The sequence below is a fragment of the Microtus oregoni genome, unplaced genomic scaffold (assembly GCF_018167655.1).
Source record: "Microtus oregoni isolate MIOR12 unplaced genomic scaffold, Mior012 000012F_ref0000307, whole genome shotgun sequence".
In the NCBI taxonomy this organism is placed as follows: domain Eukaryota; kingdom Metazoa; phylum Chordata; class Mammalia; order Rodentia; family Cricetidae; genus Microtus; species Microtus oregoni.
The window spans coordinates 53,946,764-53,971,559 of NW_024543071.1; the positions used below are offsets into that span (position 1 = coordinate 53,946,764).

The 24,796-nt window shown below is 42.4% G+C and overlaps 1 protein-coding gene across 21 annotated transcripts in view; it reads left to right on the top strand.

The window, feature by feature from the left end:
• The window catches only part of Ppp6r3 (protein phosphatase 6 regulatory subunit 3), a 134,596-nt gene that overhangs the window by 85,156 nt on the left and 24,644 nt on the right, over positions 1-24,796 (top strand). For 12 of the 21 annotated variants that reach the window (XM_041660739.1, XM_041660741.1, XM_041660742.1 and 9 more), the window contains exons 9-15: positions 4,479-4,608; positions 7,055-7,207; positions 8,508-8,657; positions 10,272-10,336; positions 13,127-13,242; positions 15,332-15,417; positions 21,837-21,923. In XM_041660739.1, coding sequence (XP_041516673.1) covers positions 4,479-4,608; positions 7,055-7,207; positions 8,508-8,657; positions 10,272-10,336; positions 13,127-13,242; positions 15,332-15,417; positions 21,837-21,923 — 787 coding nt within the window. The remainder of the gene's footprint in view (positions 1-4,478; positions 4,609-7,054; positions 7,208-8,507; positions 8,658-10,271; positions 10,337-13,126; positions 13,243-15,331; positions 15,418-21,836; positions 21,924-24,796) is intronic. The other 9 variants (XM_041660749.1, XM_041660751.1, XM_041660752.1 and 6 more) reach the window with 1 other exon arrangement.

Below are 24,796 nucleotides of genomic sequence, written 5' to 3' on the forward strand. Positions count from 1 at the left end.
ATGACAGATGTATAGTTAGGACCACATCAATAAGTTTGGTAATTATATTACCCCATATTGGATTGCAGCCCATCATCGCAGGAGCTGGGTCCTAGAACAATAGTCCTCAATGCCAAACTGCAGTGTTGGCAGTGCCACATTCCCAGAGGCACAGAGACATAATGGTTCCCTGCCTCTTCAGTTTCTGCTGACTTTTGGCAACTCTGTGGCTTGTGACCACTGTTTCATTGGTCCTCATCTTGTCCTCTGTCTGTCTGTCTATCAGTCTCCTGTTCTCTGAGATCCTTGTGATAGCCCCGTGGGTCCATCTGCACAATCCAGATTCATCTTTCATCTCAAAGTCCTTAATTGTATCTTCAGAGGTCTTTTTCCCAAATAAAGTTTCCACAGGTTGTGAGGATTAAGGTGGTATTTCTCTGAAGGAGCTAGCAGTCAGAGGGATCGTTCTTCCCCTTTCTCCAGGAATTGTGTTTCTGAAATCTGCATTCAGAGCTAAGGGGAGCACAAGTGGTGTGTTTTCTAGCAATCATTACTGCAGTGAGATGGCTCTGGTTTCTAGCTGTACCAGGAGGTGTGCAGCCCTTGGTCTGCTGATGGGCTCCTCACTGCTATGCCAGAAGGGGACATTGTCTAGCATTTCTTGGTTAACAATCGGTAATTAACTGATAATTGGAGAGGTCAGTTGTTGATTCAGGCAGTCTACATAACACTTTCAATTTTACTTCATACCCCCATTTTACATTGATCTATCTAGGCCCTCCTTCCATTCCTGGCTTATCTTCTCCCCCACTTGAGAACTGCTGTCCCCTTGTAATCACAATACCAGCTGAAAAGGGGAGTCTCACTTCATTATTTTTAAACTTTTTATTGATTCTTTGTGGATTTTACATTTTGCATCCTGACCCCACGCATCTCCCTATCCTCTTGTCTCTGCCCTCTGCCCTTGCAACCTCACCCCAAAAACAAAATTTAAAAGTAAAACAAAACAAATAAAAATCTCAGCATGGAAGCTGTAGTATGACACAATGAGTCATACAATATACCTTAGTTCATTTGTCTTGTAAGTGTTCATTTTAATGACTCACTGGTCTGGTTCAAGGCCTCTGGCTTTTGTTACATCCTTCATACTGGCCCCTCACTGAGACTCCCCTTGAATATCCTATTGTTACCCTGTGGCATGGAGATCCTGTATCTTTGTGTAAGTGGATATTGCACTTCCTGGCTGCCCAGACCCAAATAATCACACAGAAACTATATTAATTATAGCACTGTTTGGCCAATAGCTCAGGCATATTCCTAGCTAGCTCTTGCATCTTAAATTAATCCATTTCTATTAATCTGTATATCGCCATGAAGCTGTGGACTACTGGTAAGGTTCCTGCGTTTTTCTCCTTTGGTAGCTACTTGTTGTCTGCCAGACTTCTCCTTCTTTATCCCAGCATTCAGTTTAGTTTTCATGCCTAGCTGTATTCTGCCCTGCCATAGGCCAAAATAGCCTCTTTATTAACCAATGGTAATAAAACATATGCACTACAGAGGGAAATCCCACATCACCTCCCTTTTTTGTCTAAGTAAAAAGGAAGGTTTTAACTTTAGCTTAGTAAAATTGCATGTGGCAAAAGTTATCAAGCAAGAATTACAGTTACAATATTTGTATCTATTTTATCTTTTTTCAAAACTCTTAACTATGTGTCTTCAACTCCATCAAAGACCCCAGAAGGATATAATATTACCTGAGTAAAAAGGAAGTGCATTGTAAGCAACTTCCAAAATTCTAGACTTGATAGAATTGACAGAGACATTTAACTGCCTGGACAATCACCCAAAGTTCTTCTGTAACGTTGGGACATCCATCCTCACCCTACACACCCATAGTATCTAGGCAGGTTTTTCCATGAAGCAGGAAATTTGAAATCTTATATTGTTTTGTCAATCACTTTATATTCTGCAGAATGTTTGGCAGACTCTTTCATGAAGTGGGAACCCTGAAGAACTTGCCACCTTCTTTTGGCAAGTTCAGATGTCATTTTTTTTTTTTTTTGGTGAGTCTTGCATGTCCATTATATACAGCATACCATCAAGCAGCCAAGGCAAGAACAGTTTCTTGCCCAAATGGCTAGCCTTGTCACATTGAAGGCAAATTCCATAAGTTTCTTCAGTGCCTATCAGCTTTTCTGACGCTTTGGATTTGTAGGTTCATCCCCTTCACATGCTCTAGCAGTTCATAGATGAGGTGGATAGGTATTGGTGTGGGTTCCCTCATAGTCCTGATTCTGGGCCTGGGTGGTAGCTGGGTTGGTCAGCCTGCTAGTTTTCCCTCATTGTCACCACCCAAGCTAGCTCACCTAATGTAGCAGACAGCAAGGAGAGGGTCCAGCTTATTTCCTTTACCTTTGCCATACCATGGTATTTAGAGAGGGGGCAGGGGCAGCTCATCTGCTCTTACACCCACAGGCTCAGCTGACTTGTTCCCTGACCAACAGGGTCAGCTCTTTCAGCTCTAGTGTACTGCCCAGTGAGATGCTGTGCCCACTCTCCCATGTGTTGTAGCTGGTGGGAGACAAGGCCAGTTCTCCCACTCTTGTGGCTCTGCGACCAGGTCTCTCAGTTGTTGCAGGGGGCAAGGGGAGGGAGGGCTTTCTTTTTTGCCCCCTCGCCCATGCCACTATATTGCAGATGAGAAATAGGCAGGGTCAGTCTTCCTGCTCCCATGTTCCCCCAGGCTCACTCACCTGCATTCCAGCCAATAGGATCAGCTCATTTGTGCTACCTAGGTGAGGTATAGGGCCTGTTTTTCTTAGTGCTTCTGCCAGGGGAGGACAATACCAATGATGACCTCAGGGCCAGCTCTCCTACCCATCCACAGGCAATGTGGGGCCGGGGAGGTCATCTTTCCCTCGCCTACTCTACCATAGATGAAGGGCCCTATCTCCCACAGGCATTCACAATGCTAGATCACCTGCATCTCAGTCCACAGGGTTAGCTCTTCTATGGACCCAATGGCAGCGTGGCCCTCAAATTCTCACACCCACACATGGCTTGAGGTGTGCGTCCAGATTCTAGATATCAGTGTGGCCCTTGGTGGCAACACAGGCCTCAGACAGCACAGACTCAGGCTGCAGTAGGACCATGGACCCAAACATAGTCCTCCACAACAGCCTGGGCCTGGGTGTTACTGCAACCCTAGTTGGCATTGCAGATTGCTCTGATCAACATGGTCCAAATGGCAGCGTGGCCTTCAAACGCCAACATTTCCCCTGGTGGATCCAGGGTATCCACTCAGTCTTTGATGGTAACAGGAGCCATGGACATTGACACAGATCCTGGCTGTGATAGGACCATGGACCCAAACATAGCCCATGGATGACCACAGTTTGGGACTGGATGACACCATGGCCCTGAGTGACAGCATGGGCCACCCAGGTTTATTTGGCCCCGGCAGCAACTTGAACCTCTAAGAATATCATTGCCTCAGGTGTAGGTCCAGACTGTGGACCTCTGCATAGCCCTCAGGAGCCATAAACATCAACTCAGCCTAGTTGCAGCAGGGCCATAGACCTAGACATGGCCCCTGGCAGCAATCCAGGCCAGATATCACCATGGTGCTGAGTGGCAGCAAAGGAATCTTGATCATGGCCCCTGTGAGTGTACATCTCTTGGTCACAGATAGTGGCCCAGGCTCCGGGCATCCACAGGGCCCTCCATGGCGACAATAGCCACAGACGTCAGCATGACCCCCATAGCTTATCAGGTTCATGAAACAAGTCCTGGCAAGCAGGGCATCTACCTCAGCCTGTTCTTTACTGCCCTTATCTTTCCAGATTTGCCTTTCCTCAGCACATGAATCATTCTTTGTCCCTTCTCCCTCACCTATCCTCCCTCCTCCATTTTGCTACCTTGTACTCACTATAATGGTGAGCAGCTACCTGGTGCCAGAGGCTGGTGGTTGAAATTCTTCCCACCTCAAGTCTAGAGACCTAGGACTTTTTTTTTTCCCCCTAAGAAACAAGTGTAATGATTGAAGACTAATTTTTATGTAGAGTAAATTAAACCACCAGAATAGAAATCAGTGTTGTTTATCTAAAATGCTCAAGGGAATAAGTAGGGGCCTGCTTATTATTAACATTTCCAGCTGGCAGGTAATGCACTGTGTCCTGTGACTTGGGTCAGCCCTCCATTTGATTCCACATTTTTTCATCTAATAGAGACCTACCTTTCAGTATGGCAGTGACAGGAGACAAATGGTTCAGGGGAATCTGGAGATATGGCATAATATCTCACCTAATACCTTAACTCCTTTATGTTCTAAGGACATGGTGGCTAATCTCATGAGTATTATTTCTCTCCGTTTCTCGGCCTCTTCTCTGACATCACCATAATATAGTCACAGATTTTTGAAGTGTGTTCCTGCAGAGTTGACATGGAGAACTCTCGTGAATTATTCTGAATTACAATAGTTACCTTGATTTGTTTTCCAGGTTTGAAGGCCATATAGAGATCTGCCCACCAGGCATGGGCCACTCAACTTGTTCAGTTAACAAGAGTGTTCTAGAAGCCATCCGAGGAAGACTTGGATCTTTCCATGAACTTCTTCTCGAACCACCCAAGGTAGGGTTGCTGTCATAAGTGTTGCTGGCAGCCATGGGTTTGGTTTAGGCAGTCACTAGAGTGTCTGAGAACCTTGGAAATAAGTGACGACCATAATTATAATTAGTGTGACACACTATGTTTTTAAAAGTATGTGTATGCATGTACCAGATGCCACTCGAATCTCTGGGTTCTAGAAATAGAACTCATACTAGGAGGAACGTGCTTCAGCCGCTGAGCCATCTCCTCAGCCTGCATAATACTTTTAAAGGTAAAAAACTATTATGTTTTGCTGCCTCTGAACTATTTTTTTTTGCTGGTTGATTTTTTTTTCTTTTTTTGAGTCGGGGGAAGGGTTTTGCTATATATTTCAGGCTGGCCTTGAATTTGCTATCATCTTGCCTGAGCCTTATGTGCCTCCTGTAAGCTAATTTTTAAATTGACTTTTATCCATATGCATTTCTAAATGAGGGGAAATCAGAATTAAAAACATCTAGTTAGTAAACTCACATTTTTGTTTTGTACCTCCTTGAGAACCTATATATCAGTTAAAGTAAACATGTTCCTATATGTAGCACAGTCTTTTTAGGCTTTTGAGGTAAAGTCAGCCTTTCCTGGCCTGATTTTTGAAATGTATTTTGTATGATCTTGGGGACAGTGTAGACAGATAAAGTTTTAATTGAGATACAGTCCACCGAGATCTTGGTATACAACTTAGAAAGGACCTGGTGCAGGGTGTTGCTTTTCTATGAGGAGCATCTGTATGCAAACCTGAACACAGTGGAACTTCAGGAGACGTGCCAAAGAGGCATAGTAGGAATCACACTGCTCCTACTGTGATTCTTCTAGCATCTGGGTCTTCCATGGTCCTTTTCATTTACCCTGTCATTTGGATCCAGTGCCATCTGTAGTGTATACGTTGGTATGAGTCATTGAGAATTTAGTATATAGATTGGTCACTTCTATATGAGGTCTTGTTACTTAGTTACTGTACTGTTGCTGTGAAAAAGACCATGACCAAGGCAACTCTTATAAAAGGAAACATTAGTTGGATCTTGATTACCAATTTAGAATCTTAGTCCATTATCATCATGAGGGTAAGGGGCATGGTGCTGGAGCAGTAGCTGAGAGCTACATCCTGATCTTCAGGCAGAGAGGGAGAGACTGGCCCTGCCATGGACTTTTGAAACCTCCAATCCCATCCCCATTAACAAGCTTCTTCCAACAAGGGCATACCTTCTAATCCTGATGACCACTTCCTGGAGACCAAGAATTCAAATATATGAGCCTGTGAGGACCATTTTTGTTTAGTTGACCACATTGTTTTCTGCTTAACCTTTTGAGGGAGGGGTAACAAGATACCTTAAGTCCAAATCCCAAGTGTCTGGTTAGCTTCACTCATGTCTGTTGTGAGTAGTTAGCAGTTCTCTCTGTGGTCAAGGTCCTGTTGGGCCCATTGCAGCCAGAGCTCTGCATCTTCATTCAGCTCATTCACCCTAGGGAACTTTTTTCAGTGTTTAGCAGCCAGTGGCATCCTTCTTGGCAGAGCCAGAGTAAGAAAAAGATCTAGAAGAGAGAGCATCACCAATGAAAAATGGAGGAAGAGGATAGGAGAGGTGTGATGAGGACCCTTGCTTTGTCTTTGGTGGTCCACTCAGCTTCTCCCTAAGTGAACAAAGAGGCACCTGACTCAATGGCCCCAATTCATAACTGAGTCTCTTTCACTCTAGCAGTGAGTGAGACTTCACTCTGATAAAGTGTATGAGTAGATTCAGGAATTTTTTACAGAAGCTTAATTGATTAATGAACTTGCTCGCTGCACGAAGGATTGAATGTAGTCTATTCATGCTAAGCAGGTAATCACCCCTAAGCACCATGAAGCTTTTTCGAAAGTCTCCCGAGTTCCATGGAGTAGAACTGTAAGGCATGGGCCAGCAGAAGAGAGTAGCCAAGGATAAAATCTTGGTTTCGGCAATCTGAGAACCTTGGAAATAAGAGACTTACCCTAATTAGCATTACGTACTATGTTTTGGTGTTGTTTTGTTTTTTTAAGAAGTTTGTGTAAATTAGAGGACAACTTGTAGGAGCCTTTTATCTCCTTCCATTCTACTATGTGGGTTCTGGAAATAGGTGAAGTGGAGGACGTGTGTAGAACCTTCAGGGAGAGCATGGCATTTTAGTTTGTCACTCTTTCCTGACAGAACACACAGCATCTGCTTCTGTCTTGTGATTTCATATCACTGACACTCCCTTTGTAGACAAGAACAAACCATTCATCCTACTTCTCAGGGCAGACACTCCCCTTTTACCATATGTACTTGTTTCTGACTTCTTGTTAAGATTCTGCCTAAAAGTTAGATTTCTCTCACACAAAAATGGTATGATGTTAGCTGGCCTTCCGTGTCAGCACATGGACTTTTTATTTATTCATTTAACTGAATTTAATTTAAATCTTTTTCTTCCTCAGAAAAGTGTAATGAAGACTACATGGGGTATACTGGACCCTCCTGTTGGGAACACTCGGTTGAATGTGATTAGGTTGATATCCAGCCTGCTTCAAACCAATACCAGCAGTATAAATGGGGATCTGATGGAACTGAACAGCATTGGTGTCATATTGGTGAGATTCTGCCTCATGAAGTCACCCTTGATAATGCCTAAGTCTTATAAATTGACATAGGTGTGAACTCACTGTCTAATACTGCCACCCTGAGCACTGAAACTGCTCTGAACTGAGTCTGACTTATCCCAAGCCTGCATGTGATATGAGGTGCTAGAGGTGTCAGCTTACTTCTGACACCTGTCCATCCAGAACAGAGGAAGAGCTTGTTTCCTCCTCACCTCTGGGAAGCAAAGTTGGGGCACACTAGGAACCCAGAAAGTACTAGAGCAAAACAAAACTAACAGAGACACACACATTACAAGACACTGGCTCTCTGCTCAGGCCCACATCTGTGACGGGGTACCTTGTAAATGACTGTCCTGCATTCTGCACATTTAGGGGCTCTGAGAAGGAAGCCCAACTTTAAACAGGAAAGAGAAATTTAGCAACCTGTTATCTACAGATAGACATTCTGCTGACAGTGGAGACTATGACAGTGCTGTTGTTAGGTTAATCTAGACCTTTTTTCAATAAAAATAATGCTCTGCATCACATTTCTTCATTTAAAAATGAACCTTAATTCAGTTCATGAATGTGCAAAACAAAGCTTACTGCATGCCTGGTGGTTTGAAGAAGCAGTGGTAATTCTACCTGGAGCCGCACAGTGAAGAGCCTGGGAATGGTTGAGCTGGATGTTTGTATCACTTTAACACTTTCTCTTTGAGAAGGCTATGCTCATTTTTTCTTCATGTTCCTGAAACTTTCCTCTACTGTCTAATATAGTCTATGCAAATTCAAGCATTTTGAATGAACAGATAGTTATATGGACTATGAAGTAGTATTTGAAACCTCCCCTTTAAATATTAAACCATTTGTTCTTTTTAACGTGGATCCCATATCGAGGTCAGACTACACGCTTTAGGAGTCGGTTCTCTCCTTTCATCATGTGGGAACGTGGGTTCCCAGAGTGAAATTCAGGTAAAGTCAGTCTTGGTGACAAGCACCTTTACCTACTAAGTCACCTTGGTAGCCTTCTACCTTGTCTTTTGAGACAGAGAGACTCATTGACTCTGAAGCTCGTCAGTTAGCTCTACCTGTATTCACTTTCCCAGCACTGGATGGATTGCAGACGTGTATGCCACTATGCCCAGCTTTTAAGTAGGTACTGGGGATCCAAAGTCAGATCCTCCACTTAACTCAGCAACCACTTTAACTGACTGAGCGTCTCCCCACCCTGAAAGAATTACTGCTGTCTGTATGTTTAAAGTGGTGGCTTCAGCATTGAGCTTACTGAAAAGACTGCACTTTTATTTTGTAGGACATGTTCTTCAAGTACACATGGAATAACTTTCTACATACTCAAGTGGAAATTTGTGTTGCGCTCATTCTTGCCAGTCCTTTTGAGAATGCAGAAAATGGCACCATTACTGATCAAGACTCCACTGGAGACAATTTGTTGTTGAAGCATGTAAGCATTATTTCCTTGTTACTGTTGTTTTCCAGGGTGTGAAATTAACCACAGTTAAAGATTGAGTAGCTTCCATGTCGTAAGGTTTAGCTGCCACATGCTCATTGCACGTTGACCAGTTATTTTGTTAATCACTTCCTGGACATAACACTGCTAAATGAATTGTAGGCCTTCTTTCCTGGCAACTATTAGAAGTTTGAACAAACCTTGAGGGTGTTAAAAGAACCGCAGATAATTAAGTACTGCTGAGAATGCTTTTACACTACTTTGGCACACCAGAATTTAACTATTGGTGCTGAATAAGTGCCTAAAAGTTTGGCAAAATGAGTTTTAGTCAATGTTGAGTAATGTTTTTAGGGTCTCTTTTGTTTTATGGGCAAGGGACAGAGGGATCTTGCTGTGTAGACCAGACTGATCTTGGACTCGTGAACTTTCTGCCTCAGGCTCCCAAGAGATGGGGTTATAACTGTGCACAGTGATACCTGACTTGGGAGTCAGGAGTCTCTTGTATAAAATTCATATTTCTCAGTGATTTTTCTGGGTCAGTCTTCAGAGTTCTACATTCCTATGACTTTATCTAATCTAGTTCTCATGTTTTTATTCCCAGACCTGGAAGGCAGAAAGGCTGGCTGAGTAGCCAGATGACTAGAGTAGACAAGTGCCCTTGCTCATTGAAGTTTGCAGTTCACAGCTGCTTCTCTTTGACTGCTAGAGTTTTGGTAGGACATAAGTTCTCAATATTGCACAAGCATTCAGATACGTTCAAGTTACGTTGCCCACATTTAAAAGTGACTTAAGCCAGGGATGGTTGTGTATGTGTATAAATATAGCACTTACAAGATAAATACAGAATCAGTGAGTTCAAGATCAGCCTGCCCTACATGAGACCCTGTCTTAACTGCCTCCCCCATCCCTAGTAAAATAAAGCAAACAACAGAAAAATAGATCACTGTGTTAGTTCTGTGCTAGATTGCCAGAGCATACTTTCATTGTCTGACTTTTGGTTGGGCCCTATGCTGCTGACCAGCTTTCTTTAGTTAACAAATCTTCACTTTGCCTCAGGTTCACTGCTTACTGTGGCAACACCCTTAGCAACAAGTTATCTAGTTCCCTGTGTGGCCAGGTCCATTAGGGGATTTGGAGTAAGCCATACCATATTGCATTCGGATGTTCCTGTAACTAAGAACCACAGACAGTTTTATTTTTATGTAATTTATTTTTTTGTTTTTTGTTTTTTTTTTAAATATTTATTTATTTATTATGTATACAATATTCTGTCTGTGTGTATGCCTGCAGGCCAGAAGAGGGCACCAGACCTCAATACAGATGGTTGTGAGCCACCATGTGGTTGCTGGGAATTGAACTCAGGACCTTTGGAAGAGCAGGCAATGCTCTTAACCTCTGAGCCATCTCTCCAGCCCTATTTTTTTGTTTTTAAAGACAGGGTCTCACTGTTTAGATCAGGCTGGCCTTGAACTCACAGAGATCTGTCTACCTCTATATCCAGGATGCTGGTCTTAAAGGCGGAGCCAACAAGCTTGGTTTGCTTTAGTATTTTAATGCTTTAACCATTATTGAATAATTGAAGTAATTGGAGTATTCTTTTTTATTTAGCTTTTCCAAAAATGTCAATTAATAGAGCGAATCCTTGAAGCCTGGGATGCAAATGAGAAGAAACAGTAAGTCACTTGTTTCTGAAAGCAGTACAATTTGATTTATATTACAGAAAATGTTACCATCTCCCCTTTGCTAGTTAGAGAAAGTGAAAATAAAGTTATATCCTAACAGATACTATTCTACTAACCTTTGGTCAGTTCTTAGAACTCTGCTGTTTTGGAAGGCTTTCTAAGAATAGTATTGAGTTGAATAAAAGCAGTCAAAAATCGACTCTCCCCTGGTGTGCAGTGATTACCCCCTCAGGACAGAGCATTCTATGTACTTGCTCTCAGAGTAAAGCATCACTGCAGGGATACACCTAAAGGGGAACAGTGTTTAATATTTTCTTCGTTGTCAAGATTTGGTGAAGCATTAGTTGACCCTACCCACAACTTTCTTACATAAAATGTCAATACGGTGGTGGCTGTAGTCATCGTGGTGGTGGTGGTGGTGGTACTGGTGGTAGTAGCAAGAACAGTAGTGGCTAGCAGGTACTCTTTTCAATGCCCTAGGAGTTTTTACATCATCCCCAGATTCTGAAACAGGCAGTAGAGGGTAGGTTTGGAAAGTACTTTCAGGGTGTGCTGCTGTATGATGCTGGGTGTGTTTGTATAAGTGACACCTAGCTTATAGATGGCATTAACTAGGTGGTGGTTTATATGTGTGCCAGGGTAGGAAAAGGGAGTTCTGATCATTAGCAATGGTTTGTGTGTTCCTGTTAATTAGTGATACCGCATCTTTTTGTGTATCTCTGGGCCATTTGTATGTCTTCTCTTGAGGAATGACTATATCATAAGCATTATTTAGGTAGAATGAGGAGAGGTTTGCTGTTGGCCTTTCTGTGTTCTCCTGGCTGTGCTCCACTGTGGAAATGCTCTCAGTTCCACTAACCTCTTGTGTGGAATACCTTCTACTTACTATAGTTTCTTCATAGTTTGAGGTGATCCCATTTGCTTTTTGTTGCTTATATTATTCGTGTTTTGGGGTATTTTCCAAAATATCTCTGCCCAGACCAGTGTTGTATTTGTCTTTTGTTCTAGTGGTTTTATGGTTTCAGTTCAGCTTTTGTTTTCCGTAGGTTTAGTGGGTGGGGAGGAGGTGACCATCTGGCTTTACTGTTCTTTATAGGCATTGTCTTGCTTAACCAGTGTGTTTATGAATGTGATTGTGTTTCCTTCTGAGTTATATTTAAATCTGTTTCTCATTTGTCAGGATATACCTTTCCTAGATGACCAATCTCAGGAAGTATGAGTGCTATATGAAGCCTGTATATAACCACCACTGCAGTCAGAACATAGAATGATCCACCATCGTTATTTATTTATTTATCCATTCACCACAGATACATTGTTTTCCCACATCCCCTTCCTTTGGGGGTGGGGTGGGGCTGGCACCAATGTCATTGTTGAGGTTGAGCTGTGGGTAACCTTGGACCTCTGGTCCTGCTTCTTCTCCAGTGCTAGGATTACAACCATGTGCCCATGTCTGGTTTTATGAGGTGCAAGTGATTAAACCCAGTATTTTAGTGCAAGCTAAGCTTCATTCTACCAGCTAAGATTCTCAATAGTTTATACTGTTAAAGTCATCACTGTTTAGATCTGTATTCAGCTTCTGAAGGAGCTAAGTGACTCAGGGCAGGAATCAGATTGCTTTTGTTGTTTTTTGTGGTTAGTAAACACTAAGAAGCATGGATGGGTTTTGATGTGGCCATTTCGGAAACTAGTGCTAGCATATGTGACTGTGGCAAGGGGTTTTGATTAGCAGGCACGTTATTCCAAATGGAGCTCCTTTAGGGGACCTATGTGAGGTCTGCTGGATACCTCTGGTTCTGTGTCCTCTGTGACCTCCCACCTACTAGTCTCTCTCTTCCTGCCTCATTGGACTAGTACATAAGTATCCTGTATACTCTTCTCTTTCTATGGGCCTATGTTCTGAAGGCCAGGTGAATCAACAACAGCCACATAAGCTTGGGGTCCTAAGAGTTTTCTGTACTGCTTCACTATGTCCAAAACTTTGCAAATAGTCTTTTGGTTTTTTACTTACCTGTGGCCTTAAGGTTGTATGGGAGGGTTAAGAAGTTGTCTTTGGGGACACTAGAGTCTCTGGAACTTACTGTGAAGCCAAAGGCAGCCTTTGTAGCTCAGTGTGAGCCTCAAATTCCATGCACGCCCTGAAGTTTACCCAGTAGGTGTTGTATTTTCCAGGCGGGCCTCCAAGATGTTGTCATCTTTTAGTGCTCCTGAAAGGATTTTCTCCTTTTAAGCTCTGCCCTGCTGTCTCCAACAAAAATCTTTTATTTTGTAAGTCATGGATATTAAAAAGATAGTCTTAGTGTAAAATGAATGTGGTTGGAAAGAGTAGATCTTTGCAGAAGAAAACATTGAGGACTGATTTTACTGGCCTCTGTTCTATGTGGCCTTCAGCAAGTGCAAGGGCACTGCTTTTCTTACCTCGTCCAAGTTCTCAGATAAGCCACTGTCTCAAGTTGAGAAATACCATTAGTAGTTATGATTTGTCTGTCAGCACAAATAAAATTTGATGTCTTTTGGTGGAGAAAAGTCAACAAAATTCTGACCTCAGTTTTTTTTATAATCTGACTAAAGTCTAAAATTCAGAATTTTACCAAAATGTAACGGAAAATTCTAGTGGTGTGGGGCATTGGTGAATGTTTGCTCCTGATACTGTCTATGACAGTGGTTGTTGCTGGTCCTGTTAGCATGCTGCTCTGCCTTGCGTTATGTATGTACTTTCCACTTGAGAAGCTGCTGAATGTCATCCTCTCAGTCTGAGTATTTGTTCTTTCCTCTTGTCAGGGCTGAGGGAGGACGACGGCATGGTTACATGGGACACCTCACAAGGATAGCTAATTGTATTGTGCATAGCACTGACAAGGGTCCGAACAGTGCGTTAGTACAGCAGCTTATCAAAGGTAAGTCATTTAAACAATTCTCTTTACATTTGTGTGAGATCAGAGGGGCGAGGGGTTAAAGTGCTGGGAACACTTTACATTTACACTTTGGGAAACAAAGATTGAAGTTTCTTTACATTTTAGAGATTGTTTGACTATCTCACTGTGGCTCTTGAGAATGTTTGAACCATGTGGTTCTCAGCTATACTGCTGCTCTGATTGCTGCTGTCCATTTAGAAACCAAACAGCATGCTGGAGTCACTTCCTGTTACAGATCTCTGTTGGTGGCCTGGCTTTTTGTTCTGTTTTTAAAGATTAATCTATTCACCAGACGTAGTAGATGCCTTTAATCCCAGCACTTGGGGGGCAGAGGCAGGCAGATCTCTGAGTTTGAGTCCAGCCTGGTCTGTGCAGTCAGTTCCCAAATAGCGACGTAATGAGACCCTGTCTTGGGTGGGGGTTATTTATTGTATGTGTATGGGCATTTTGCCTCCATATGTGTTTGTACACCATGTGCATTCAGTATCTGTGGAGGTCTGAAAAGGTTTTCAGATTTCTTCTGGAACTGGAATTATAGGTGGTTGTGAGTTGCCTGGGATCAAACCCAGGTTCTCTAGAAGAGTAGCCAGTTCTCTTAACCCCTAAGCCATCCCTCCAGTCTCTGATCTGGTTCCTTGTTTCTGTATTGGAGTAGAAGCACTCAAGCTATGGTAGTTCTTCCTTTTTCTTCCTATACTTCAGAAGAAATATATCCCCCGTATATATTAGTGTTTTGCTTATGTGCATGTATATACACCACATTTGTACCTGGTCAGAAGAAGAGCGTTGGATCTCCTGCAGCTTGACTTTATGGATGGTTGTGAGCCACCGAATGGGTGCTGGGAACAGAACCTAGGTTCCCTGGAAAAGTAACAAATGCTTTTAAGCACTGAACCATCTCTCTTGCATCCAGAATCTAACCCATCCTCCCTCCTGTTGTTACCTGTGAATTAAATTCCTTTTTTTGAGAAACTAAAGCACTGTCAGCATTTCTTCTATGCAAAATGAGAATTTTTGGCTCCTTACGGGTTCTTTTTCTACCAGCATTTAAATTTATTTAGCCCAAGGTGACTTGTGTGCCTTCCATATAGGGTTCAGAGCTCAAATCCATTTCTGCCAGAATGAGAGTACCAAATGCCCTGACCTGCAGGCCTCTCTCCCAGAGGATATAGTTAGTTCTGAAACTTCTTTGAAGCAAGAAACTGATAAAAGTGTTGGTAAAAAGTGGTGCTCTGTTGAGTGTGCACTGAAAGCCTAGTTCTTACCCAGTAACAGAAAAACTGAGACTGGGCCTCCTATAATTTTGCTTCTTGAAGTGCACGCCCTTCCTCATGGTTTGTATCCTTATCAAGGAGAGATGACCATTTGTTCTTGTTCCTTCTTGGAAGTTGCCTGCATTAAGTGTGCACCTGTGTATGGTTGCTTAAACCAGAACTGTAGGTGATCGATCACCTTTCTATAGTTAGGCCTCTAAGATGTGTAGTCATGCCTTCATTTTTTCAGAAAACCATTGCAAGTCATTCTTTTAAAGTTTCTCTAGAAAGCAGGATTAGGCTGTGGAGCATCCCTTCATGTTTTGTTTATGAAGCTAACATGTAGGAGACAGTACAAGTGCAATCTTAGCATCCAGCAGGGTTCTGCGTATCATTCCTTCATCAGCCTGGTATTTGTCTCAGGATCCCGGTAGAGGACAGAAGCTGATATTTGTAGGCTTCTTAAACTTAACCACATACAGTTCTTACTCTGACCCCACCCCAAAGACCTATCCTCTTTCAGAAGAGTTGTTTGAAGATACAATTCCATGTTTCATTTCAGCAAAGCATTGTTAGTAATTGCTAAGTCTCGACTCTTACCCAGATCAGGCCTGCATTGTTGGTGAGATGGGGCTGGTTGTTGGGGCTCAAATCTGTATACTGGGTCTGTTGGACCACTAGGCTGGCCATACCCAGGACTTCCGCTGATTGGACTCCCCCACATGCTATTCATGCAGCTACTCCTCGAGACTGTGCACTCTTGTCCCTGTGGGTCACTGTATGATAATGCTTTTTTTTTTTCCTTTTTCACTCTGAAGATCTTCCCGATGAAGTCAGGGAGCGATGGGAGACATTCTGCACGAGCTCCTTGGGAGAGACGAACAAGAGGAACACGGTAGATCTAGTAGGTTTCACAAGGTTACATCTCTGGGGTTTTGGTGCTCTCAACCATTGCTTGGTTACTTGGAATGTGGGCCAAAGATAAGCTTGTAACGCTTTGCAGAAAGTAGATAGTATTCACAGCATTCTTGATTTGTTCAGTCATCTCCTAGTGACCTGCCTTGCATGGCAAAAAGGTACTAAAAAGCCACCCATGTCCACTACAGTCCATATTAGTGTCTTGTCTCACCTGGGTTCTGTCCCTAAGCACCTCAGCACCATCTTCTGCCTTTCTCTTGTTCTGTGGCTTTGTACATTGGGCCTCATGTTGCTACTGAGTGCTTAGAACCCCAACTCCTATGGATGCTCCTACTTGTTACAGAATTAAGTTTATTCCCACTTTATGACCATTTTGGAAGAGAGATTTATAGATGACTCGGGAACTTCAGCTTTAGAATGGTGAACTGAATTGGTATTTTCAGCCAGGGGATAATGGCATTGATAATTTTTTAAAATTATATTGGACTTTGGAATTTTTTTTAAAATATTAAGTTTTAAGGTGAGTATTGTTTTGTTATAGTTTTTGCAGATGTGGCACCTGGTGATCAGGTGGTGGCCTGACTGAGAAGTAATGTTCAGCACTAGCCACTGTTCCTTGAGTTTCTTAAAATAATACTCAATCATTAACAAATTAGTTCTGTAGCAGGAGGCAGCTCTTCAGATAAGAGCTACAGAGTCAGTGGGTCATCCTGTGTCCCTCTGCATAGACCTTTGCTTCTCCATTGACTGGAATAGTGGAGTAATGGCTTTTATATATATTTATTTAACTTTATTTCATGTGCATTGGTGTGAAAGTGTTAGATCCCCTGGAACTGGAGTTACAGAGAGTTGTGAACTGCCATGTGGTTGATGGGAATTGAACCCAGGTCCTTAGAAGAGCAGCCAGTGCTCTTAACCACTGAGCCCTCTCTCCAGTCCCAAGTAATGACTTTTTAAGGTGGGGTTGATACAGAATTAGTAAGTAACGAAAAGAAAAGAGATGACTGTATAAGGAAGCTTTGTGGAAATATGTGGTTACAGTAGGTCTGAGGGCTCCCGTATGTGCGCCATTGCATGAAAGACAAACCCACACTCAACAGTGCTGGCCAGCAGGATGGGCAGTTTTTTATAAAACGATTACATATCTGGGTGGTTTCGGCCTCTCTGTGCTAGTCAGTTGGTTAAAACAATTGAGACTTGGTTTGAAACCACCCCAGCTAGTAGTTGGCTGCTGTGAAGAGTGGCACTGTCCTCAGTGTTGTGATGTTTTATTCCAGTTGGGTTCCCACTTCAATCATACTGTAGTGATGCATCTACCAAGATGTCCTTTGTTTTTTGTATATAAAGGAGTATTTTGATTCAGACAGTTTTAAAATTATCCACCTGTGATTGACTTTGTTTCTTTTTTGAGACAGAGTCTTATGATGTAGCTCTGCCTAGTCTGTGATTGAATTTTAAAAAAGATGGAAGTCAAAAATGTCCACTTAAAGCCTGTTACTGAGCTTTAAAAAAAAAAAAAAACTTTTTCTGTGGGACATCAGTTCATACCTATAATCCACAGGAGGATTGCAAGTTCAAGGCTAGGGCTAGCAGATGACTCATTATATAGAGCACTTGGTGTGGGAACATGAGGATCTGCATTCAATCCCCAGGACCTGGGCATGGCAGCACATACCTATAACCCAGCATCAGGGGAGAGTCAGGAGGATCCCAGCCTGATGGAAATGGTGAGCTCCAGGTCCTAACCTCTGACCTCCACAGTACCCACACATAGACATGCACTGCACATACAGAAACACAGGTGCAAAAACAGAAAAACCCCACAAGTTGTTTAGGGCCAGCCTTAGCTACTTTGCAAGACTGAGGCCTAGACTACAAGAAGCATCTCCCTCCTATTTCGCCACCACTTCCATCCCCAAAAAGAAAGAAAAACAACTGTAATCTTGGGTAACTGCAGCAGATTTGTTTGAGAGCAGACTGTAGTAAAGAAGGGTGTCATTGCTGCCTACACTTTCCTCAGCTCATTCACGAGCATGCAGAGATTTTATAAATACTGAGTGGTGGACATTTACAGCCATTCCACATTGAGAGAAAGCTGATATGAGCACCATCTTTCACTCAAAGTACAGTTCCATTCTCCTTTAGATGTTATCATACCTAAACCACAGAGGTATTAAACAGTAAGATGACCTTGGGAGAAGCCTTCAAAGAAGCCAGTGAGGAGGCTCCATGGATAAAGCTGCCAGGGTTTGATTCCCAGAACTTACACAGTGGATGCAGAGAATAAACTCCCCATAAGTTGACTTCCACGTGTATGTCCTGTGTGTACCATCCAAACACACAAAAATAATGAATTAATAAAAGAATACCAAAGCATGCTGATGTCCTGTTGGATTAGCCTCTCTCCCAAGAATTTGCTGCGCTGGCATTTTTGGGTTGGCTTAAGGCCTTTTCTTTCTTAAAGATTTTTAAGGATTAGTCTAGTCACCAAAGAGGTTTTACTTCCTTCCTTCAGGTTATATTCCAGCCCAGACTATATTCAGTTTACTTTGGTAGGGTTAGGTACATGTTCTAGGGGGGCAGTAGGCTACTGTAGAATACTGTTATAAATATAATTTGGTAAATACTGTGGGCCTTGTTTATCCTTGAGTAAGTGACAGTGCCTGTGAATGTAGTGTGTGGCCTTAGTAAAAGCACATTCACTGTTGGAGATGTCATTTGGGTATTAATTGAGTTCACCAAGTAGATGACTAGATTTGCTACTTACCTTGTTGCTTTTGTGGCTCATAAATCTCTACACTGTTGAGGAGTATTCATAGCTGAAGTCATTATGTTGGTATGTTGCTTTGGCATATTTTAATATTTTCTTGTTCACATAAGGATAGCTGCTACCACACTTGTCCTACTGCCCCCACTGTATCAGTGTAAGCTGTGTGGGCCTTGGCTCCTGTGATGTCCACTGCAGTATTCTAACTTGGCTCCGAGATGGAGAAATCTCCAGTCTTTCAGGCCCTTCATTTAGAATGAAGCCAAAGTATATGTGTAGTTGGTCCTGTGCTGCTGGTGTTCATGTGAGGGAGCTGGAATGTTAAACTTGGGGTGATTGGGCTGGGTTGTTGGGTTGGTTTTGTTTTTGCAGTGTTTCATTTTGTAGCCCATGCTGGCCTTAAACTCTAATCATTCTACCTCAGCCTTTCAAATGTTTGGATTATAAGCATGCATCACCATACCCAACTTTAAGATTTCATGTTTTAGTTAGATAAAAAGAATTGTGAATTCTAAAAATTGGCAAGGACTTAGATAAAAATGAAAACTAGAAAATGTTTTGTACTAACTTTGAGAAGTTGGATTTGTCTCAGTTTTTGCTTATCCCTCAAGCAAAGAGAGTATTTTAGAAGCAATGCTGTTTCTTTCTCAGCATTGACAGACAGGGCCTAGAGGTGGTGTGGAGTGATAGGCACACACTTGTGTGAATTTGTTGCCTATGTAGCTACTAGCTAGGGTGAAGGCAAGAATGTCCCCAGCCCTGGAGCTGGCAGGTGCCGAGAGTCCCTAGTAAGGAACTTATGGTGGCACCTCTTGCTGATGAGCTCCTCACTCAGCATTCTCCTCCTGCTTAGGGTGTTCGTTCCTTTGGAGTCTTGGGGTACGGTCAGTCCATTGCTCATTCTCTTGACACATTAGCAATGCTGACTGCTATTGTGAAAGAGTGTGCTACCTTGGGAGCTGCCTTTTCAGTCCTGCAGCAGCTGTCATTCACTGACATGGCGACCTTGGCAAGAGTGTCATTTAATGACTTGCTAGTGTTGGTTATTGTAGACATTCAAGTGCCTGCAGTGCCAATCATTGAAGATACTAGTACTTATCAAGTAGGGGAGAAACACTTTGGAAGCAGCACTTTGTTGAATGACCTGTTCTGTGTCATAGTGCTGAGGAGCTAGTGCCAGGAAGCAAGTTGGGAAGGTTCGGATATAGGTTGTCAAATGACTGGTGAGATGCTCAGCAGGCAAGGAAGCCTTGGAGACCTGAGTTCCATCTCTAGAACCCTTGTAAATATGGAAGGACAGAATTGACTAAACAGTTGTCCTCTGGCCTCTATACATGTGTTATGGCCCTTGTAACATGCGCGCATGTACGTACATAATAAATTTTTTAAAACACTGCTCAAGGAAAAATTTATTACAGCTACATTAATATAGCCAAAGAGAGGGAAGCAAAGTGCAAAGACCCCAGAGGAGAGACTGTAGTTGTGTGCAGGGGTGAGTATAGAGTCTGCTGTAGCTGTTGTGACAGAGCAAACAAGGGTGGAAGTGAAGACAAGCAGTGAGGCCTTGACTTTGTATTAAGATGAGAAACCACTTGGTTTAGAAGTAAAAAGTAACTTAAATCTATGTACACTTTTGGAAGCTCTCTGTGACTTCTGGGCTGAACACAGACTGCAGGGTAAGCTGCTTCACTGGCATCATTCATTAACCCACTCAGTAGCTGGTGGTAGGTTTGGTGAAGAGTGGTTGATCAGGTTTACATTGTGAGGGTGGCTGGGCAGCTGTGAACAGTCTAGGGTTTTAGCTGAAGAAGTGAAGGTGGCATTTCTGAACTTCAGATGCCTCAGAAGGGCTGTGTGATATAGATCAGGAACTCAGTCTACACATAGCTGGTGGTGAGTGGTTGGAATTCTGATCCCCTATGAGGCAATGAAACCTTCTCTTTAGTTTGCTTATTAATTCTTTCAGATTAAGTGAAATTAAATTATGGTATGGATGACCTCAGAGTCACACCCTCCACTAACTCACAGCTGAAGGTCTGCATGCATTGTGCTGTTAATAATTAGCTAAACTGTCTTTGGAGAAGACCTTGTAAACTGAGTGTAGTAATACACCTCAATAATGTTAGTTGAGGCAAAAGACTCCTGAGTTCAAGGCCTGCCTAGCTTACATAATGAGAGCCCGACTCCAAAGTGGGGACATTATAAACACTTCCCTGGAGGAAAGTGCTTCAAAGGAGCCACATATCTGTTTCTTTCTAGTTGCCCCACAAAAGTGTCCTCTTTGTTTAATGGTATGATTTACTCTTATTTTTATGGGGGGAAAGCCTATGGCAGTGGTTTTCAGCTTCTTTCAGCTGTGACCCATTAATATATTTCCCCATGTTGTGGTGACTCCCAACCATAAAATTATTTTATTGCTACTTCATAATTGAAATTTTGATACTGTTATCATAATGTAAATATTTATGTCCTCAACGAGTTGTGACCCATTGGTTGAGAATCACTGGCCTAAGGTTTCTTTGTACCATAGTTGAACTTAGACAAAGCTCCTGGAAGCAGCTAAGTTTCAGCTCTCTTTATTCATGGCAGCTAACTTCAAATTGTCCTGTTTCTCTGCCCTCTACTTTGGTTATGCCCCAAATACACATTGACCTGGCATGGTGTGTACTGGTTTGCTAATGGCAGGCTATGAAGTTGCCTTAAATTTGGCAGAAGAACACTTACATCTTACCTCTACCTAGAATACTCAAATTAAAAGCACAGAAGAACAGGCATGGAACACATGCCTGTAGTCCTACCACTTGGGAGGCTGAGTGAAGCAGGTAGATCTGATCCTGAAGCAAGCCTAGACTAGATAGTAAAACAATATAAAGAATTCTAGAGAGTTCAATGTAAGTGACCTTCAAAAGTATAACACTTGTAGAATTTCACTGACTGTTCATTCTCATAGGTGCTAACAGTGAGGGCTATTTTCAGTGCAGTGCTAGATCTGTGCTTACCTTAACCTCTTTCAGCACATTTCTGATTAGCAAGCATCACTTGGCCATGAATGGTGAATAGTTCATGTTGGTGTTTTTCTTAGTTTTTGAGAGTTTACTACTCTCTATGGGGCAGGGAGGTCACATTTTCAGAGGGTCTTTTATTAGTCAGGGGACTGTTGACTTAACGAGCATTTGTGACTAGTGGTTTTTTTTTGTTGTTGGTTTTTTATTTTGGTATAGGTAGAAAAGTCAAGACTGAAGTGAAATGATTATCTATAAACTGATCTCTGTAGTGACTCATGAGTGACCCCTAGGGTGGTGTTTTACCCACAGGCCTGACATATGTGCTAGTTCATCTGCACACTGTAGTATTACTTCTGCCTTCCCCCTTGAATGGAATAATTCATCCTTCCTGTGTGATTCCTGGGGATGCTAGTCCTGAGGAGTGGAACCACCAGCCAGCTGGGTGTGCAGCCAGAGAGTGGACTCTACATTGACTGGGTGTGCTTGACAACCTGACTGCTATTTCTGGGGTTTTTTGGTTTTTAGTACATCGAAACAAAAATTGAATGTGATATTTTTTTCCATAAAAAATGCTGATAAAAATGTCCACCACTTTTCTATGTTAAATAGTTTTTTACATTTTTATGCATATAGGTTACAACCTGCCATATTCATTCATCCAGTGATGATGAAATTGACTTTAAAGACACGGGTTTCTCACAGGATTCCTCTTTGCAGCAAGTGAGTCACACCTAAAGCTTTGCTATTTATTTTTATCTTAATGCATAGTTTAGCTGCCCTTGGGAGTCAGCATCTGTCACTGTGTTAGAATGTGGTTTGGGGTTGCTACCAATTAGGCAAAAATGATTTAAACAGGGAGAGCTGGGGACTTGCCAGATGGGCTTATACTGTTGTGTTCCTGGGTGAGAATGAGGAATGAGCACTACATGCAACAAGTAAAATAGCAGGTCACTTCACATGCTCACTGTGTAGACCTTAATGGCACTGCATTGTCACTTACATTCATGGCAGAGACCTTGGTTAAGAGCGACAGTAAACAGAATCTAGATAATCCTCCCTCAGCGCAGTTTGTGTTGTGTAGCATCTAAATGAAGTTTTTAATACGAATCATTCTTGACACTCCTGCCCCCAACTTGTCTCCATGTGTTAACTACATTTAATTTTTCTGGCAAAAACAGGATTTTGATATTGATATGTACTAACGTATCATACTTTTGGTTATTCTTAGAAATCTAACAGTTGGTTTTGTGTTTCTACTAGGGGTTGAGTTTAAGAGTTCAAAATAGAAGTAGATGGCCAGCTCCACAATTCTGTTCACCACCACTTTTTACTGGCAGGTGCTTGGCTTCTTTCTCAGTCTCAGCGCAGTATGAAGCTTCTAATTCTCTTGCATAGCTGTTTTTTGCTTCCAAGTTGCATGCCCATCACATTCCAGTATTGCAACTGAGCAATTGGCTTGCTTTTGATGCTGAAGAAGTTTAGTCTTTCCCAGACAGAAAGATGAAAATTTAGTGCTTGCTGGTCTCACTATGTTTCTTGACACTAGCTTTGGTTTGCAGCCATTCCCCTAAAGTTAGTGGAGAAGCAGTGTTTTCTTGGAAAGCACACTTCTTGCTTTTTTAAGAAGCTCTGACTACCTAGGAGCCCAGCACAACAAACTGTGCTACAAGCAGCTCTGTGTTGTTGTCAGTGCCCAGTACTGTCCCACTTATACCATAGAATATTCAGACAATCAGCTTGACCAGGCATGAGCCCAGATGCATTGCTATAACTCTAGAACAAAGCCTGGTTGAGACCTATGAAGGTGGTTTGTACTTGTTGAAATCTAGTATTAAGAAAAAGATGCCTGGGCCTGTGAGGTGGCTCAGCCATTGAGATGCTGCTAAGTCTGCAGAGCTGAGTTTGATTCCCAGAACCCACATGGTGGAAGGAGAGAACTGAACTGACGAGTCAGAGGACTTTGACCTCCACATGCACACACACTAAGTAATTTTAAAAATACATAAAGAGAAAAAGGATGCTTTGAATATCTTCCTAACTATGTTGGTAAACTTTGTTATACATATCCTCTCTCTACTCTAAATCAAACTGAAGACTTTGCATATGCCTAAACTTACAGTATGGATCCAATCTAGACGTTTTTTCTAGGCATGTAGAAAGTGGATTGTCTCATTTATTTTAATACCTGGTTCTAGAGCCATGTCTGTTTTGGGATGTTTTCTCATTCAGTTCAGTTATAAAACTGGGGTTTCCTGACATAGCCCTGGCCAGGACCCTCAGCTTAGGGGCTCTATTCCTTGCCTGTAACCTCTCTATATAGGAAGTAATCGCTGGTTACTCTATTGCAGTGGCTCTTTTTTGCATACTTAAATATGAACCAATCGTGGACTGTTTTGAAATTAATCTGATATAAGTGTGTTTCTGGAGAAAGAGGGACTAGGTTAACCTAACATCAGCACTGTCATAGTCTCCACTGTCAGCAGAATGTCTATCTGTAGATAACAGGTTGCTAAATTTCTCTTTCCTGTTTAAAGTTGGGCTTCCTTCTCAGAGCCCCTAAGTGTGCAGAATGCAGGACAGTCATTTACAAGGTACCCCGTCACAGATGTGGGCCTGAGCAGTGAGCCAGTGTCTTGTAATGTGTGTGTCTCTGTTAGTTTTGTTTTGCTCTAGTACTTTCTGGGTTCCTAGTGTGCCCCAACTTTGCTTCCCAGAGGTGAGGAGGAAACAAGCTCTTCCTCTGTTCTGGATGGACAGGTGTCAGAAGTAAGCTGACACCTCTAGCACCCCATGTCACATGCAGGCTTGGGATAAGTCAGACTCAGTTCAGAGCAGTTTCAGCACTCAGTATGGCAGTACTGTTAGAGATCTGTCCCCACCCTCTCCAGGATGGCAGTACTTGACAGTACTCCTTAATGTTATTATAGCCATGTGTGTTGCTTTCCAGGCTGGGACATGTGAATTTTTAGCACTCTTGCATGTAGACTGTACAGCCCTTCACTTTGGCCTTGTTGGCTTCTATAGCAGTAGTGTAGAAAGCCAATACAGACAGGAAGTCCTTTTCTTTTCTCAGAAGCTGTGCTAGACCGAGAACAGAGAAGTCTCTGATCCCGTCTTCTGTCAGTTGCCATAGCTCTGTCTAGGTGCATAGGATTGACAAGTAAAAAGTATATGTGGGTACATGTGAATGTATCTGTGTATGTACATGTATGTATACATACATTTGCAGTGTATTTGCTGTTATATATTTACTGGTGAAGTGTTGAACTTCGAGGAACATTTCTTCTTAGTTATATCCAAAAGAATTGTATTACAAGTGGCATGAAGAGTTTGAAGAAAACCAATAAATACATTAAACAGAGCATCTAGGAGGGACCCTTGCCTTGCTCTGAAATTCTAGTCTAGATAAATCTATAGCCCATCTTATGTTGTTTGCTCAACAGATAACCCATGGGTCCTTTATACACCTGGGAAGTATCAAGCATCTGTTTTGCCTCATAAGCAATGAGGCTCCAAGTCAGAGGACCTGGTTTTCTTTTGCTGATGTGGCTGTCCCATTTTACTTTGTTCCCCAGAGTTCTAGAACTTTTTCC